At 41.4% G+C, this 16,378-nt stretch overlaps 1 protein-coding gene across 1 annotated transcript in view; it reads right to left on the bottom strand.

Annotated features, from left to right (window-relative positions):
- The window catches only part of LRP1B (LDL receptor related protein 1B), a 1,639,960-nt gene that overhangs the window by 655,506 nt on the left and 968,076 nt on the right, over window positions 1–16,378 (bottom strand). The window contains 4 exon segments of the mRNA XM_030210865.1: window positions 11,563–11,934; window positions 15,280–15,404; window positions 15,722–15,873; window positions 16,033–16,159. Of these exon segments, the coding sequence (XP_030066725.1) occupies window positions 11,563–11,934; window positions 15,280–15,404; window positions 15,722–15,873; window positions 16,033–16,159 (776 nt within the window).

The following is a 16,378-nucleotide window of genomic DNA, read 5'->3' as shown; positions in this document are numbered from 1 at the left end:
GCTTACTAAATCAGACTCTTAAGTCTGCAAAAAGTAGCTGTAAATGGAAAATAGAGTTCTTTAATTCCTGTTCTTTTAAAAATACTATACATTTTCTTCTTAATTGACCAATAAAATCTAGAGCCCCATGATCTCCATTTTATCATGAGAAACTGGACCTTTTCTGAAATGATGCGTCTATTGTTCTTTTTATTTTTCTTTGATTTCTCTTGAACAATATTTTGTGAGCACGTCTTCTTGGAAAACCTTTGGGCATCATCCAAACTATATGACCTTGTAACTCTGTTTTTATTGTTGTATCTCCCAAGGGGGGTTTAGAGATTTCTTATGAACTTGAAATGACAGTGAATTGAAGGCAGACTGCATGGGTAAACTTCCTATTTGCTCCACTCTAAAGTTAAGAAGTTACTGTTATGCATCTAATGGGACCAGGTATGCTATCCAAATACGTCAGACATAATTTGCAGTGTGATTCTTTATTTTTTGTTTGTGTTATATCTTTACTTCCAGACTTCAAAGCTCTAACAAGACATTTAAATACCCCTCTAGGTGAACATGCATAAGTAGTAGTCCTCTTTCACTGAAAAGGATGCTGCAGGATGAGAGGTCATAGAATGAGGGCAAAAGAGTGTAAACTCGGGAGTAATCTAAAGAAATATGTATTTACAGAAAGAGTGATGTCCTGCATTGGAGGAGTTTCCTAGTGAAGACACAGGCAGAATCAGAATTCAAGAGAGCAGTGGAAACACCTAGAGAAGTTTCCCAAGTTCAGTCCTGGAGTACCCCTTGCCAGCCAGGTTTTCAAAATATCCACAATGAATATGCATGAAATAGATTTGCATATAATAGAGGCAGTGTATGCAAATCAAGTTCACCAAATGACTTGCATTTGGTTGTTTCTGAGATGGACGTCCTTGGTTTCAATTATCGCCGATAATCAGAAACAACCAAGTCTAGGGATGACCAAATCTAGGGACGATCAAATTTAAGGATTTGGACATCCCTGACAGTATTTTCAAAACAAAAGATGGACGTCCATCTTGTTTCGAAAATATGGGTTTCCCAATCCTGGATTGGGACGTTTTGCGAGGTTGTCCATATCAAAACATGGACATCCCTTTCGAAAATGCCCCTCCACGTGGTGTACGTAACATAGTATTCCATAAGGTGCTTGCATAGGTAGGTCACATGCCCATGTCCTGCCCTTGTTCCACCCACATATATGCTCTCTTGCAGTTACATGCTATCCCACAGGTTCTATATATCGCGCTGAGATTTCTGCACAGAAATCAAAGTGTATTCCATAACAATGTGCATAACTTAATTAGCTAACAAGCTAATCAGTGCTGATAATTGGATCTTAAGCAATCAGCACTAATTGGCATTAATTAGAATTTACATGCACTACCCGCTAAGCATGTTCTGCAAAGCGGTACATACTGCTGAAAACGGGACATGGACATGGGTGTGGAATGGGCGTGTCATAGGCAGGATTATAGAATACACCTGCTCTGTGCCTAACTTAGTTGCCGGTATTTACACCATGTTTTACTTGGAGTAAATGGCCATGTCTACAATTAGACACTGTCATAGCTGCTCAGTATATTCTATATACTCCACAGAAATGTAGGTTTATTCTATAAAGTATGCCTAAATTAAGGCTTACTTTATAAAATGTGCTTAGGCGCCATATTTTTTAGGCATGATATATAGAATCTTGTCTTATACTTTTCCATATAGAATAGTATGTAGTGCACTTGTGCACTATAACATATAAGTGTCAATTAAGGCACCACTGACTCATGCAAGGCATGTATAACTGCATGCACCTAGTTCTAGAATTAGTAACATAGTAACATAGTAGATGACGGCAGAAAAAGACCTGCATGGTCCATCCAGTTTGCCCAACAAGATAAACTCATGTGTATACCTTACCTTGATTTGTACTTGCCTTTTTCAGGGCACAGACCGTACAAGTCTGCCCAGCAGTATTTCCCACCTCCCAACCACCAGTCCCGCCTCCCATCACCGGCTCTGGCATGGACCTTATAAGTCTGCCCTCCACTATCCTCGCCTCCCAACCACCAACCTCTCTTCCCCCACCTGCTTCGCCACCCAATTTCGGCTAAGCTTCTGAGGATCCATTCCTGCTGCACAGGATTCCTTTATGCACATCCCACGCATGTTTGAATTGTTCTGTTTGTGAGAAATTAATGACTATTACTATATTCGGTGATCCTTACTAAAGCAGTCATTTCAGAAACCATATTTGTGCTTTGTATGTATAGAGACTGGCATTGATATAGGATTCATTTACCACCGTCTTGAAGAAACTCACCCAAGGTAGTATAGAGCAAGAATAAGTCAAAATAGACAATAGACAATTATAGCAGTACAAATATTTAAATAAAAATACAGTACACAAATAAATATCTTACAGTTTATGGTTTATTGAACTTTATAGACTGCCCTTCTCAACAAGCATAACATAAAGTATAAGCGGAAGTGGAACATTTAGAGGGGCATAATTGAACGAAAATGTCTATCTCCATGGGCGTTTATCTCCAAGAACGGGTCCGTGAAGAGGCGGACCGAACCGTATTTTCGAAAAAAATAGACGTCCATGTTTTATTCGACAATTTGTGAGCTGGGCGTTTTTGTTTTTCAGTGATAATGGAAAATGAAAGCGCCCAGCTCAAAAACGAATAAATCCAAGACATTTGTTCGTGGGAGGGGCCAGGAGTCGTAGTGCACTGGACCCCCTCACATGCCAGGACACCAACCGAGCACCCTAGGGGGCACTTTTACAAAAACAAAAAAAAAGGTAAAAGAGCTCCCAGGTGCATAGCACCCTTCCTTTGTGTGTTGAGCCCCCCAAATCCCCCTCAAAACCCACTGCCCACAAGTCTACACCATTACTATAGCCCTAAGGGGTGAAGGGGGGCACCTACATGTGGGTATAGTGGGTTTGGGGGGGTTGGACGACTAAGCATTAAGCAGCACAATTGCAACAGGTAGGGGGGAGATGGGCCTGGGTCCACCTGCCTGAAGTCCACTGCACCCCCTAACAACTGCTCCAGGGACCTGCATACTGCTGCCAGGGAGGTGGGTATGACATTTGAGGGTGAAAATAAAAAGTTGTGAAACATCATGTTTTGTGGTGGGAGGGGGTTAGTGACCACTGGGGGAGTCAGGGGAGGTCATCCCCGATTCCCTCTGGTGGTACTCTGGTCATTTAGGGCACTTTTTGGGGCCTTATTTGTGAAAAAACAGGGTCCAGGAAAAGTGCCCTAAATTCTAGCTACAAACGCATACTTTTTGTCCATTATCGGCGAAAGGCGCCCATCTCTCCTCGGCCGATAACCACGCCCCAGTTCCACCTTCGCCATGCCTCCGACACGCCCCCGTCAACTTTGCACACTTCCGCGATGGAGTGCAGTTGAAAACGTCCAAAATCGGCTTTCCATTATACCGATTTATTCATTTTTGTGAGATAAACGTCTATCTCCCGATTTGGGTCGAAATCTAGGCGTTTTTCTCTTTCAATTATAAGGTGGTTAGTGGCTCATTTTAAAGCTCTTTGACATATAAAGTACCATAGTAACCTATGGTATTTTGTGTCTAAGTGCTTTAAAAATGAGCCCCACAGACAGACAAGACAGAGTAACAGGAGTTACAAAATAAGAGAACTAACTTAAACAAAGTTGTACGTGAAGTCAGATATATGAATATGATTTCATCTAGAGCAGGAGTGGATAAGCAAGTCCTGTTACAGTATGTGCAGACAATATCAGTCCTTGAGTGTGTGACTAGCTAGTTAGTTGCTTCTTTCATTAAAGGCTTGGGAGAAGAGCCAAGCTTCTATCTGTCTCCTGAAGTAGAGATAGTCTTCCACTGAGCAAAGCCTTTCAGTGAGTGCATTCCAGAGTGTTGGGGCTAATCGGGGGGAAGGTTTATTGGGAAGTGTCACATCATATGATGTCCTTTAGAGAGGGTGTGGTTAGGGATACTCCTTGGCAGGACTTTAGCAACCTTGGAGATGTGTAGAGGGAGATCCTGTTCTTCAACTACTGTGTCCCATTTCCTTTAAGGGCCCTAAGGATCAGACAGTTTGTCGAATGCATCTCCATATCCCAATTTTAGAAAGCTGGGATATATACATCCAAAAAAGCAAATATTTGCACATGACAAGGGGGCATGATCTAGGCTGCTTTGGGTGGGACTAGGGCAGGAGTAAAAAGATACATGTACATTCCCCTTTTTAAAAAGGGAATGCGTATCTATGCCCACCAACATGAAGCTCAGGATTTAGAGTTGCTCCCAGGATGTCTACATTTTAGAAAGTTCCTCATTTTGTACAGCGCTCCACTGGAAGGATTTGGGGTGGTTTTCCCCTTAAACAGTCACAGTTTTTCCCTAAAAGCAATACAAGCAAAGGACATAGGACAATATCAGGCTTATTTTCGAAAGAGAAGGGCGTCCATCTTTTGACAAAAAACGGGAGATGGGTGTCCTTCTCCCAGGGTTGCCCAAATCGGCGTAATCGAAAGCCGATTTGGGCGTCCTCAACTGCTTTCCGTCGCGGAGGCAACCAAGTTCACGGGGGTGAGTCGGAAGTGTAGCGAAGGTGGGACTGAGATGTTTGCCTAACACATGGGCATCCTAGACCGATAATGGAAAAAAGAAGGGCATCCCTGAAGAGCACTTGAGCAACTTTACTTGGTCCATTTTTTGTTACGACCAAGCCTCAAAAAGGTGCCCGAACTGACCAGCCTCAAATGTCATACCCAGTTCCATGACAGCAGTATGCAGGTCCCTGGAGCAGTTTTAGTGGGTGTAGTGCACTTCAGGCAGGTGGACCCAGGCCTATCCCCCCTACCTGTTACACTTGTGGTGGTAACTGTGAGCCCTTCAAAACCCACCAGAAACCCACTGTACCCATGTGTAGGTGCCCCCCTTCACCCCTTAGGGCTATGGTAGTGGTGTACAGTTGTGGGGAGTGGGATTTGGGGGGGGCTCACCACACAAGGTAAGGGAGCCATGCACCTGGGAGCAATTTGTGAAGTCCACTGCAGAGCCCCTAGGGTGCCTGGTTGGTGTCCTGGCATGTGAGGGGACCAGTGCAGTACGAATGCTGGCTCCTCCCACGACCAAATGGCTTGGATTTGGTTGTTTCTGAGATGGGTGTCCTCAGTTTCTATTATCGCTGAAAATCAGGGACGAACATCTCTAAAGGCGACCATCTCTAAGGTGGACATAAATTTCATGATTTGGGTGTCCCCGACCATATTATAGAAATGAATGATGGGTGCCCATCTTGTTTCGATAATACGGGTTTCCCCGCCCTTTCGCCGGGACGTCCTACATGGACGTCCTCAGGGAAAACTTGGGCGCCCCTTTCGATTATGCCCCTCTATGACAGCTTCAGAAAACATAGACATGTGTGTTACTGAAATGTCTCACAGGTGTGTATGTGATTTTGCACATATACATATATGTTCTGAAATGCCAACATAGATCTGTATATACATACACATTTATGCTGTGCTGACCCCTGTTGATAGTTTAGATGCTGATGCTGGAGAAATGGATAATGCATCCATACATAACCATTGTTTACATATCCATTCTAGTATATATATTTAGTACATCAGTAGATCCTGTTCGAAAATACCAGTGGAACTTGACACATCCCAACCTAATGTCTCAATTCAGTTTTGAAAGTACTTTCTAGAATCTACCTCAACATGTATAGCACCTCTGAATATAAGAATAATGATGCAAACTGACCTCAATGTTTCAATGCAACATTTTTACAAGCATAACAAATCATTAAATAAGATTCATATGAAAAGAAATCAAATTATCCAGTTAAAAATGTATCTTCTTATTTGCTAATTTATGGTGTGATTGAGTAGTTTTCCCTTGGTAACTGACAAAATTAACATGCGCTAACTGCTAAAACACTACATTAACTGCTGGAGGTGTTCCTAGCATTTTTGAGAGTGATGCCATGCATTAAAACAGAAAGGAAAAAAACGTGTTACTGTGCATTGACTGTACTTCAAATGCTGCAGAATACAGATGGCTACATCTATTGAGATGGCATTAATTATTCTGTGTTATATGTCTCATTACCAGTAAGAGGGCAATTCTAAAACAGGTGCCTTGAATTCGGCATCCGCAGGGTGTGTGTGTTAGGAGCCCTTTTTTTTTTTATAAAGGAATATAGTAACTTATTTTATTAATAGAATACTGGTGTAGCCAGGTATTAATGGGCCTAACTTTAAAAATGAGTGCTTATGCCAGCCACAGAGCTATTGTTATTTAGAAAATGCCTAAGTGCAGCACCCACAAAACTTAATATTTTGTAAGTTACATGCAAAGTGGGAGCCACACCCATGCCCCACCCCTAGTACAACCTCACCCATGCCCCACTCCTTGCACAACCTCTTGCAATTATGTACTATTTAAGTTAAGAAAGACAATTATGCAAATAAAGGCCATATGGCCTAACCAGTCTGTCCATCCCTACCATCTACTATCCCTTCCTCCCTTCAAAGAAAGAATAGCACTTAGGTAACATGGAGGGGCATAATCGAACATCACCGGCCAAATAGATTGCCGGCGATCTATGTTGGTGGCGGCGCTACAACTGGTCGGAACCGTATTATCGAAAAAAAATGGCCGGCCATCTTTTTGTTCGATAATACGGTTTAGCCCGTGGCTTACATTATGTCGCAATGGAAATCACATTAACAGAATAAGAAGTTTAACATCTTGTTACAATTAAGGTCTGAAGAATATCAGGTAAATTAGGGTAATTAAAAAGATAATACATAACATATAAGTGAGAGCAGGATAAGATATAATGTTCAATAATAATAATGTGATTAAAATAATGAAATAGAAGAAATCAATATTGGTTGGTTCTGGTGTAGATTAGGAAACAAGCCATTATGGAGGATTCTTTTTGTAAGTCTCTTTGAACAGGTTCGTCTTCAGTAACTTCCGGAAGGTTGTCAAGTCGTGTGTTGTTTTTATGGTATTCGGTAGTTTATTCTATAATTGTGTGCAAAGGAAGGAGAAGCTGGATGCATGTATTGATTTGTATTTAAGTCCTCTGCAAGTGGGGTAGTGAAGGTTTAGGAAAGTATGTGATTAACTTTTAGTATTTCATGTTGGTAAGTCTATTAGGTCTGACATGTATGATGGGGCCTCTCCATGAATGATTTTATGACCAAGGTGCAGATTTTGAATGTAATTCGATGTTTTAATGGAAGCCAATGTAATTTTTCTCTAAGGGGTTTGGCGCTTTCATATTTCGCCGTACCAAGGATGAGTCTGGCTGTGGTGTTCTGGGCAGTCTGGAGTTTCTTAATGATTTGTGCTTTGCATCCTACGTATATGGGAAGGATTCCATATATGGCGCCTAAAAATCCAAGTGGAAAACATTTTTGCCTAAATGTATTCTATAAGCAGCGCCTAGATTTAAATCCAGTATATAGAATACGCACATCCATTTACACCAATGAAAACATGGCATAAATCCTGGTGCGTAGATTTAGGTGTACTGGGCCATAATCTAGAACTACGCACATGAATTTTGGAACACCCATATCCACGCTCATAACCATGTCCCCTTCTATGCGCATTAGAAGTTAGGTGTACTGCGTTACAGAATACTCTTAGTGAGTTGTGTGCATAAATTCTAATTATTGCCAATTGGTGCTTGTTATTGTTTGTTAAGTGCTGTTATCAATGCTGATTGCCTTGTTAAGTCAATTAAATTAAACACATTGTTACAGAATATGCTAGGATTTCAGCATTCTAGGCATGCTACATAGAATCCAGGGGATATTGGGCATGTAAATGTTAGCATCTAGATTATAGAGGGGAATTTCTATAACAGGGCACATAAGCACCTACATTAATTAGACATTATTGTATAAAGATAAATAGGTACCTACAATTCTTTATAAAATATTAGTGAAAGTGGCAGAAATTGTACCTACATTTCAGGTGCGGGCAGTTACACCTACAGGAGAGCAGATGTTAATGTCCAGGCCTAGATTTTAAGTACATGTATAAATTAACCTATTTTATAACCTATATGTGTACTTGCAAATTCTGCCCACACTTTGCCCAAACTCTGGCTCTGTACACTCATACTGGCAAACTATGTGCCATCATGTCATCATGCATATTTTTATGCTAGTCAGTATTTTATAAGAGGCCATTTTGATGTGGCAATATATGCACAAAAATGATTTTATAAAATTATCTGCAAGATGTGTAGCAACAATCTCTGTATTAACTGTAAGGTGCAGTGCCTGCACTACCTCCACCTTAAAATGGCATTTTCAACATTGGCTTAACATTGGAATCAGGGCATGTTAGCATTTAACATGATGCATTGACAGCTATCATGGGCCTTTACTTTCAGCATGTGATAACTTTCACATAAAACAACTATTGTAGCTTGGTAAATAATGCTTGATTTTGCATAGGAACTTATATAACAATTAGCATATGCAAGTCAGATCATGCACAATCCCTTTAGCATTTTACAAAATACTTGCTGAACATTAATAGTTCTGTAAAATGTATAACTAAGGAGCTGGACACTGAGTAATTCATGTGTAGATTGCAGCCTACACAACAGGGACAGCTGTTTTATAAAGGAACATGTTCAAGAAAACAAAGGCATCGCTCAAGTTTCGAAAGTGTAAGCACCAACATTACAACCTTTCCATAAATGCTAGATTTAAGGAAACCGGACATCTAAGAACACAAAAAAGCTAACACACTGTAATGCTGAATTTACGTGCACAGCAAGCTCAAAACTAATACTGAATCTAGAAGGAGGACTCCCACAATTTGTTATTGCATAAACATTCAGCTTAACAAGCGTTACCTGCTTCAAGTTAACATGGGAACACTTACCACTTCCTGTTTAGGGGGCACCAAGTGTTGCCGCATTAACCTCCAGATTCTGTATACAGCAACTAAAGTTTTACGTACAAAATAGCATGCGTAGTTGATTTGCGCATGGAACTTATTTGGTTAACAAGCCAATCAGTGCTGATAATTGGATGTCAACAAGCAATTATTGGTACTAATTGGGACTATGTACATTTATATACATAGGGGCCCTTTTACTAAGGCACGTAGGTGCCTACATGCATACGTGTGTTAAATTAGAACTACAGCTAAGCTACCGCATGCCCCGGGTGGTAATTCTCATTTTTACACGTGTCTTATATGCGCAGCAGAAAATATTTTTGTATTTTTCTACTGTGTGGCACTAACCAGGCGGTAATTGGCATTGTATGCGCGTGGATGATTACCGCCCGGTTAATAAATGAGACCTTACTGGTAAGTCAATGGGTGGCGGTAAGGTCTCAGGCCCAAAATGGATGCGGGACAGTTTTTATTTTGACGCATGTCCATTTTCGGCCAAAAGTTCAGGCCTTTTTTGTAGGCATGCTGAAAAATGGACCTGTGCGCGTCCAATACACGAGCCTACATCAGCACAGGACATTTTTCAGCGCACCTTGGTAAAAGGACCTCTCAACTGGCTAAGCATATTCGATAAAGTGATGCATGTAAATCGGACTGCACAGCTCTCAAAAAGTGGTGTGGGTATGGGAGGGACATGGACAGGTCATGGGCATTCTGAAAATGTATGTGCACTGTTACAGAATATACCTGATCTGCACCTAAATAAGATGTTGGTATCTACACCAGGTTTTAGTCGGCATAAATGCCTACACCTAAATTTTAATCGCGGGACGGCCACTGTGCCTGTTCTAGAAATCACACCTCAGGTTAGGCAAGGTTCATAGAATAGCGCTGAGTGGTTTTTTGGCATTGATTTTTTATTTGCTATATATAGAATCTAGCCCTAACAGTGCATTAGCCAGTTAGCAGGCAGAAAGTATAGGGGATCTTTTACTAAGCTGCAGTACGGCCTACGCTGGTGAAGCACATGCCAAAGTGAGACTACTTCCAGGCTAATGTGCCTTCTGGTCGTAATTTTGGATTTGGCGTGCACTCATTCCAGCAGTGGAAATTATTTTTTATGTTCTACCGCATGCAGCATTTCTGGCGGTAATCAGCAGTTGTGCATGCTGAATGTTTACTGCACGTGTAGCACATGAGCCCTTACTGCAAGATCAATGGGTGGCAGAAAGGACTCAGGCCGTAAATAGGTGTGCACTAGTTTTAATTTTAGTGCATGCCAATTTCCCGTTCCATTAAAAAAAAATGCCCTTTTCCCAGATGCAGTAAAAAATGACCTGGTATGCAGCAAAAACATGTGCTACACTTCTGCAGGCCACGTTTTACCGCAGCTCAGTAAAAGGACCCCATTATGCACTAGCTTTCTAACATTTCCATGACCTATGTTCATGACAAACCAATTTTTATATATGTTTTATCTGTAACCCACTTAGATGATAGGCGAGATATAGTAACATAGTAGATGATGGCAAATAAAGATCTGTATGGTCCATCCAGTCTGCCCAACAAGATAAACTCATTACACATCAATCAAATAAATCATAAATAAATACATTACTACTTTATAACTATGTTAGATCTCCCTAATGACCCATAACTTTTCAACAAATGAACTACTTAATATCTTAATAGAAATGTTTCTTGAGTGTATGTTACAATGTATGGAATATTATTATAAAGTTGAGTATTAATATATAAAACTGAAATAATACCAGTATCTTGAATTATTAATAGAACTGTAACATAGGCACTCACACTTTTTGCTTATTTTGCTCATGCCTATATACTACATGGAAAGCATATCTCATACAATTAAGAAGTTCAGACATTTGCTTGTTATTAGAATACAGATTCACTGTCAGAGAGTTGGCAACATAGAACTATGACAGACTTATATATTCATTATTTTTGGAACCAGGGGCGTAGCCAGACTTCGGCGGGAGGGGGTTCCAGAGCCCAAGGTGAGGGGGCACATTTTAGCCCCCCACCCCGGTGCCCCCCCACCATTGCTGACTTTGCCCCCGCCCCCTGCCGCCAACCCTCTCGACCCTCCCTCCCACCGCCAACCTGCCGTCGCCTATCTTTGCTGGCGGGGGACCCCAACCCCCACCAGCTGAGGTCCCCTTCATCTCGCAAAAGGCTTCTTTCTGTTTCTGATGTCCTGCACGTTGTACGTGCAGGACATTAGAAACAGAAGAAAGCCTTTGCAAGAAGAGGACCTCGGCTGGCGGGGTTGGGATCCCCCGCCAGCAAAGGCAGGCGACGGCGACTTGGTGGCGGGTGGGTCATCGGCAGGGGGGTCCAGGGCCAAATCTACGGGGGCCCAGGCCCCCCATAGCTACGCCGCTGTTTGGAACACCTCAATAAGGGGACTTGATATCAATTAAGCATTGACAAAGCATTGTTAAAGTTAAGATTTTATCTTGTATGTGCTCACGTTCTCAAAAAATAGACAGCCAGCAATACAGACAAAAGTAAGCCATGTACCTTTAAGGGGAAATCACTAAAGTACTTTAAAAATAATAAACATGTACTTACGCTCAACAATCACTTCTCTGCCTGTCCAGTCATCGTTAATGAGTTGTATGTTTCCAAAGTGTGCATCACTGTAGAAAATGCGACTGCTGCCTTTCTCACTTGGAATGTAGTCAAAAGTCAAGGCTATCACATTTTTAAAATAGTCTGGGTTTTCATATGGCCTTATTGGTGAATTTAAATTGTTCTCATCTAAAAGATGGATGCTCTTCAGTATAGTTCTCGCTGAATATAGTAAATAACCCTCTTGCTTGAGACAAGATACTCCATCCTTTGCAAGATAGCCATGTGCACAAGCACATGTTCTTTGTCCATTTCCCCGATAGAGGCACAGTTGTTGACAGTCACCATTGTTCTTAGCACAAATGTTGGTACCTGTAGGGAAAGTAATTATGTTTTTTTGTATCAATGATCCAAATTATGCTACAGTTTGATTACACCTTATTCCCCGGATTTTAAACAGCACGCCTAGATTTAAAACTACACACATAGATTAATTGTTTTAACAAGCTGTTAAGCATTGTTAATAGCTCTTAACAAGCAATAACGAACACTAATTGGCAAAAAATTAGAATTTACGCACGTACATTGCTGAGTGGAGTGGTGTGTTGTGGAATGGAGGAGTGACCTAATGGTTAGTGCAGCAGGCTTTGATCCTGGCAACCTGGGTTCAATTCCCACTCTTGCTCCTTATGACCTTGGGCAAGTCACTTAACCCTCCATTGCCCCAGGTACAAAAATATAGATTGTGAGCCCTCAAGGGACAGAGAAAGTACCTGCATATAATGTGTACAGTGCTGCATACATCTAGTACCACTATAGAAATGATTATTAGTAGTAAGCATATTCTGTAATATACTGTGCAGGCAAAAAGAGGCTGCTTTTGACACTGTCGATCACAGCATACTTCTCGATACCCTGTCCTCACTTGGATTCCAGGGCTCTGTCCTTTCCTGGTTCTCTTCCTACCTCTCCCTCCGCACCTTTAGTGTTCACTCTGGTGGATCCTCTTCTACTTCTATCCCTCTGCCTGTCGGCGTACCTCAGGGTTCTGTTCTTGGTCCCCTCTTCTTTTCTATCTACACTTCTTCCCTTGGTTCATTAATCTCATCCCATGGCTTTTCCTACCATCTCTATGCTGATGACTCCCAAATCTACCTTTCTACCCCTGATATCTCACCTTGCATCCAAACCAAAGTTTCAGCGTGCTTGTCTGACATTGCTGTCTGGATGTCTCAACGCCACCTGAAATTAAATATGACCAAAACCGAGCTTCTCATTTTCCCCCCCAAACCCACCTCCCCGCTCCCCCCGTTTTCTATTTCTGTTGATGGCTCTCTCATTCTCCCTGTCTCCTCAGCTCGAAACCTTGGGGTCATCTTTGACTCTTCTCTCTCTCCTTCTCTGCTCATATCCAACAGATCGCCAAGACCTGTCGTTTCTTTCTTTACAACATCCGTAAAATCCGCCCCTTTCTTTCCGAGCACTCTACCAAAACCCTCATCCACACCCTTGTCACCTCTCATTTAGACTACTGCAATCTGCTTCTTGCTGGACTCCCACTTAGTCATCTCTCCCCTCTCCAGTCGGTTCAAAACTCTGCTGCCCGTCTCATCTTCCGCCATGGTCGCTTTACTCATACTACCCCTCTCCTCAAGACCCTTCACTGGCTCCCTATCCGTTTTCGCATCCTGTTCAAACTTCTTCTACTAACCTATAAATGTACTCACTCTGCTGCTCCCCAGTATCTCTCCACACTCGTCCTTCCCTACACCCCTTCCCGTGCACTCCGCTCCATGGATAAATCCTTCTTATCTGTTCCCTTCTCCACTACTGCCAACTCCAGACTTCACGCCTTCTGTCTCGCTGCACCCTACGCCTGGAATAAACTTCCTGAGCCCCTACGTCTTGCCCCATCCTTGGCTACCTTTAAATCTAGACTGAAAGCCCATCTCTTTAACATTGCTTTTGACTCGTAACCACTCGCCTCCACCTACCCTCCTCTCTTCCTTCCCGCTCACATTAATTGATTTGATTTGCTTACTTTATTCATTTTTTGTCTATTAGATTGTAAGCTCTTTGAGCAGGGACTGTCTTTCTTCTATGTTTGTGCAGCGCTGCGTATGCCTTGTAGCGCTATAGAAATGCTAAATAGTAGTAGTAGTAGTGAAAATGAGCATTCCAAAACCTACACACATTGTTATAAAATATGGGCTAGTGTGCATAAATCTACATGCAGGAATTTGCACCAGCTTTTTGTTGGCGTAAATGGATACGTGTAGATTCAGTCGCATTAACCATGCCTAATCATATTCTAAATACTGCACATAGATTTACATGTGGCATTTAGAATGCACTTAGACGTAATTGCATAACGTGTGTTCATTTTAGGCACCATATATAGAATTGGGCCCTATGTGGGTTCTATGATTGATCTATTTAATGTCACCAGCATTCGCTTTACTTAGCCACATATTTTTCAAAGCATAAAACTGCTGAATAATACTATTTCAAAGGACATTATGTCCATTTATACTGGTGCATTCAACATACTATTTAACGACTGCGTATTTAAGATTATATGACAGCTGCTATTGATACTGGTATGTTGTTATCTTCTACACAAATAGTTAGCTGTTCATACCAGGTCTTCCAAATATCATCTATGAAAACAGTTTATATCAAATGTCTTAGTTGAAATATTTTTTGGAAGACTTTTCTTTTTTTTTTGCAGTATCTTAAATGTAGCTGTAAGATGGGGATCCTCTCTCTCTCTCTCTCTGTCACTCTTTTATATTTATTTCTCTCTCTCTCTCTTTCTCTTCCTTCATAGAGATACAAATCTATATAGATATATAGATGGAGAGAAAGAGAGAGAAGGATATATCTTTCTTTCTCTCTCTCTCTCTATATATATCTTTATATAGATAGATAAAGGAATGCCAATACATTTGGTAAACCTTTGCTTTTTTTGAATCCATATTTGACTCCCCTTCATTTGTATCTATATCTACAAATATGCCTACAATTGTAATGAAATAATTATGTAATTATTATAGCAATATCAAACATATAAAGGGCGAGTGACCGTACTCACTCGCAAATGCGCAGTAGGGACTTTCCTCTGCCCCGCCCCCGCTTCAATATGTGATGATGGGGCGGGACAGAGAGGGAAGTCTCTACCGGCATGCTGCAGACGTCGGAACCGCTCCCCCTCCCCCCTCCCCTGGAGTCCCCGCCGCCCCTCCATCTGGCCCAAGCACTGTGAACTTACATCAGCACGCAGCAGCAGGCACATCAGCAAAGCTGCCGTCGGGCTTCCTTCTCTGCCTTTGTCCCGCCCTCACCGACGTTACTTCACACGAGGGCAGGACACAGGCAGAGAAGGAAGCCCGCCCCGACGGCAGCTTTGCTGATGTGCCTGCTGCTGCATGCTGATGTAAGTTTACAGTGCTGCTCGGGCCGGGTGGAGGGGCGGCGGCAGCGACTCTGGGGGGGGGGCTCAGACCCCCCCCCCATTCCAAAAGTAGCCCGTTTTCACGGGCTCAACGGCTAGTATATAATATATTGGATAAACAATAACACAAATCCATAACAGCTTTACTTCACACTTAAACCTTTGTGGCTATACAAAGCATTGATTATGTTAAACATTGAAGATTTAGGATTTTGAAAGTACATAAATAAGGAGCTTATATTTCTCAAGACAGAAGAGCTAACCTTTCTCACGAGCTCTGTTAAAAACTTTTAAGTCTTTCAAGTTTATTCCAAGGCCTGTTCTCAGAGTCACAGCATCTGAGGCATCATTTTTGTGACCTCTTCTGATAGATCCATTGGCATGTGCTCTGCCACACACACACAAAAAAAAAAAATAAACAAAAGCATAAGATTACTGATCAATAGTTCTCAACTAATTAAAATCAAACAAGTCATTAAAATGTATAAGGCAGCTGGCATCACAGAAGGTGATGAAACCTATTTGTATCTGTGACATGGATATACTTTAGGTCTGAATATCAAAAGTTCTTTTTCTGTGTAAATTACACAGCATTGTGAGATCCTTAATGTGACCTTGCTAAAGAAAGGTTAATCCTACAAGGGTGAAACAGCTGGTGCTGAAATAACATTTTGAGACTCAAATACTTATGGAAAAATAAATTACCTGTCAGACCAGTAGATGTAAGCCCCAAAGACTACGACTGAAAACATATCCACATTGCTCCCTGACAGCACAATCTCCCGATTCCTTCCACTCTCAAGGTCGATTCTCTCTATCTTGTCTGTTCGGGCATCACACCAGTATAATTTATTTTCCTAAAGATCAATTTCAAATAAACTTTACCAAGTAGTACTTTTGCTGGAGTACTTTATTAAGAAGAAAATGGATAACTAAAGGCAAAAAACAACTTATTATATAACACAAGATAGCATTTTATGTTATCTAAACATTTAGTAGAAAATACAGAGACAGACCTCATAGTCAACTGAGATCCCATTTGGCCATGCTATGCCCATGCTCACAAGCACATCCTTTCCTGATCCATCTAAGCGAGCTTTCCCTATGCATGGTGTCTGTCCCCATTCTGTCCAGAATAAGTACCTAGAAATATTCCAGAAAACCCCACATCAAAATAATGAACAGATACAATCTAAATTCCTAGGCAATCAACAATCTATCAGTTGTTAATGCATAAACAATCAAGAACAAACATGTAAAGGGAAGAAGTGCTATGTATGTTTGTACAATCTTTAAAATGATTGAAGTACAGAATAAACTATAGCTACATATGAATTATTCTTACTTTACCAACAGGATTAG

The sequence above is a fragment of the Microcaecilia unicolor genome, chromosome 7 (genome assembly GCF_901765095.1).
Source record: "Microcaecilia unicolor chromosome 7, aMicUni1.1, whole genome shotgun sequence".
NCBI lineage: Eukaryota > Metazoa > Chordata > Amphibia > Gymnophiona > Siphonopidae > Microcaecilia > Microcaecilia unicolor.
Note: the sequence above shows the minus strand (reverse complement) of the source record. Positions and strands in the feature narration are given on the sequence as shown.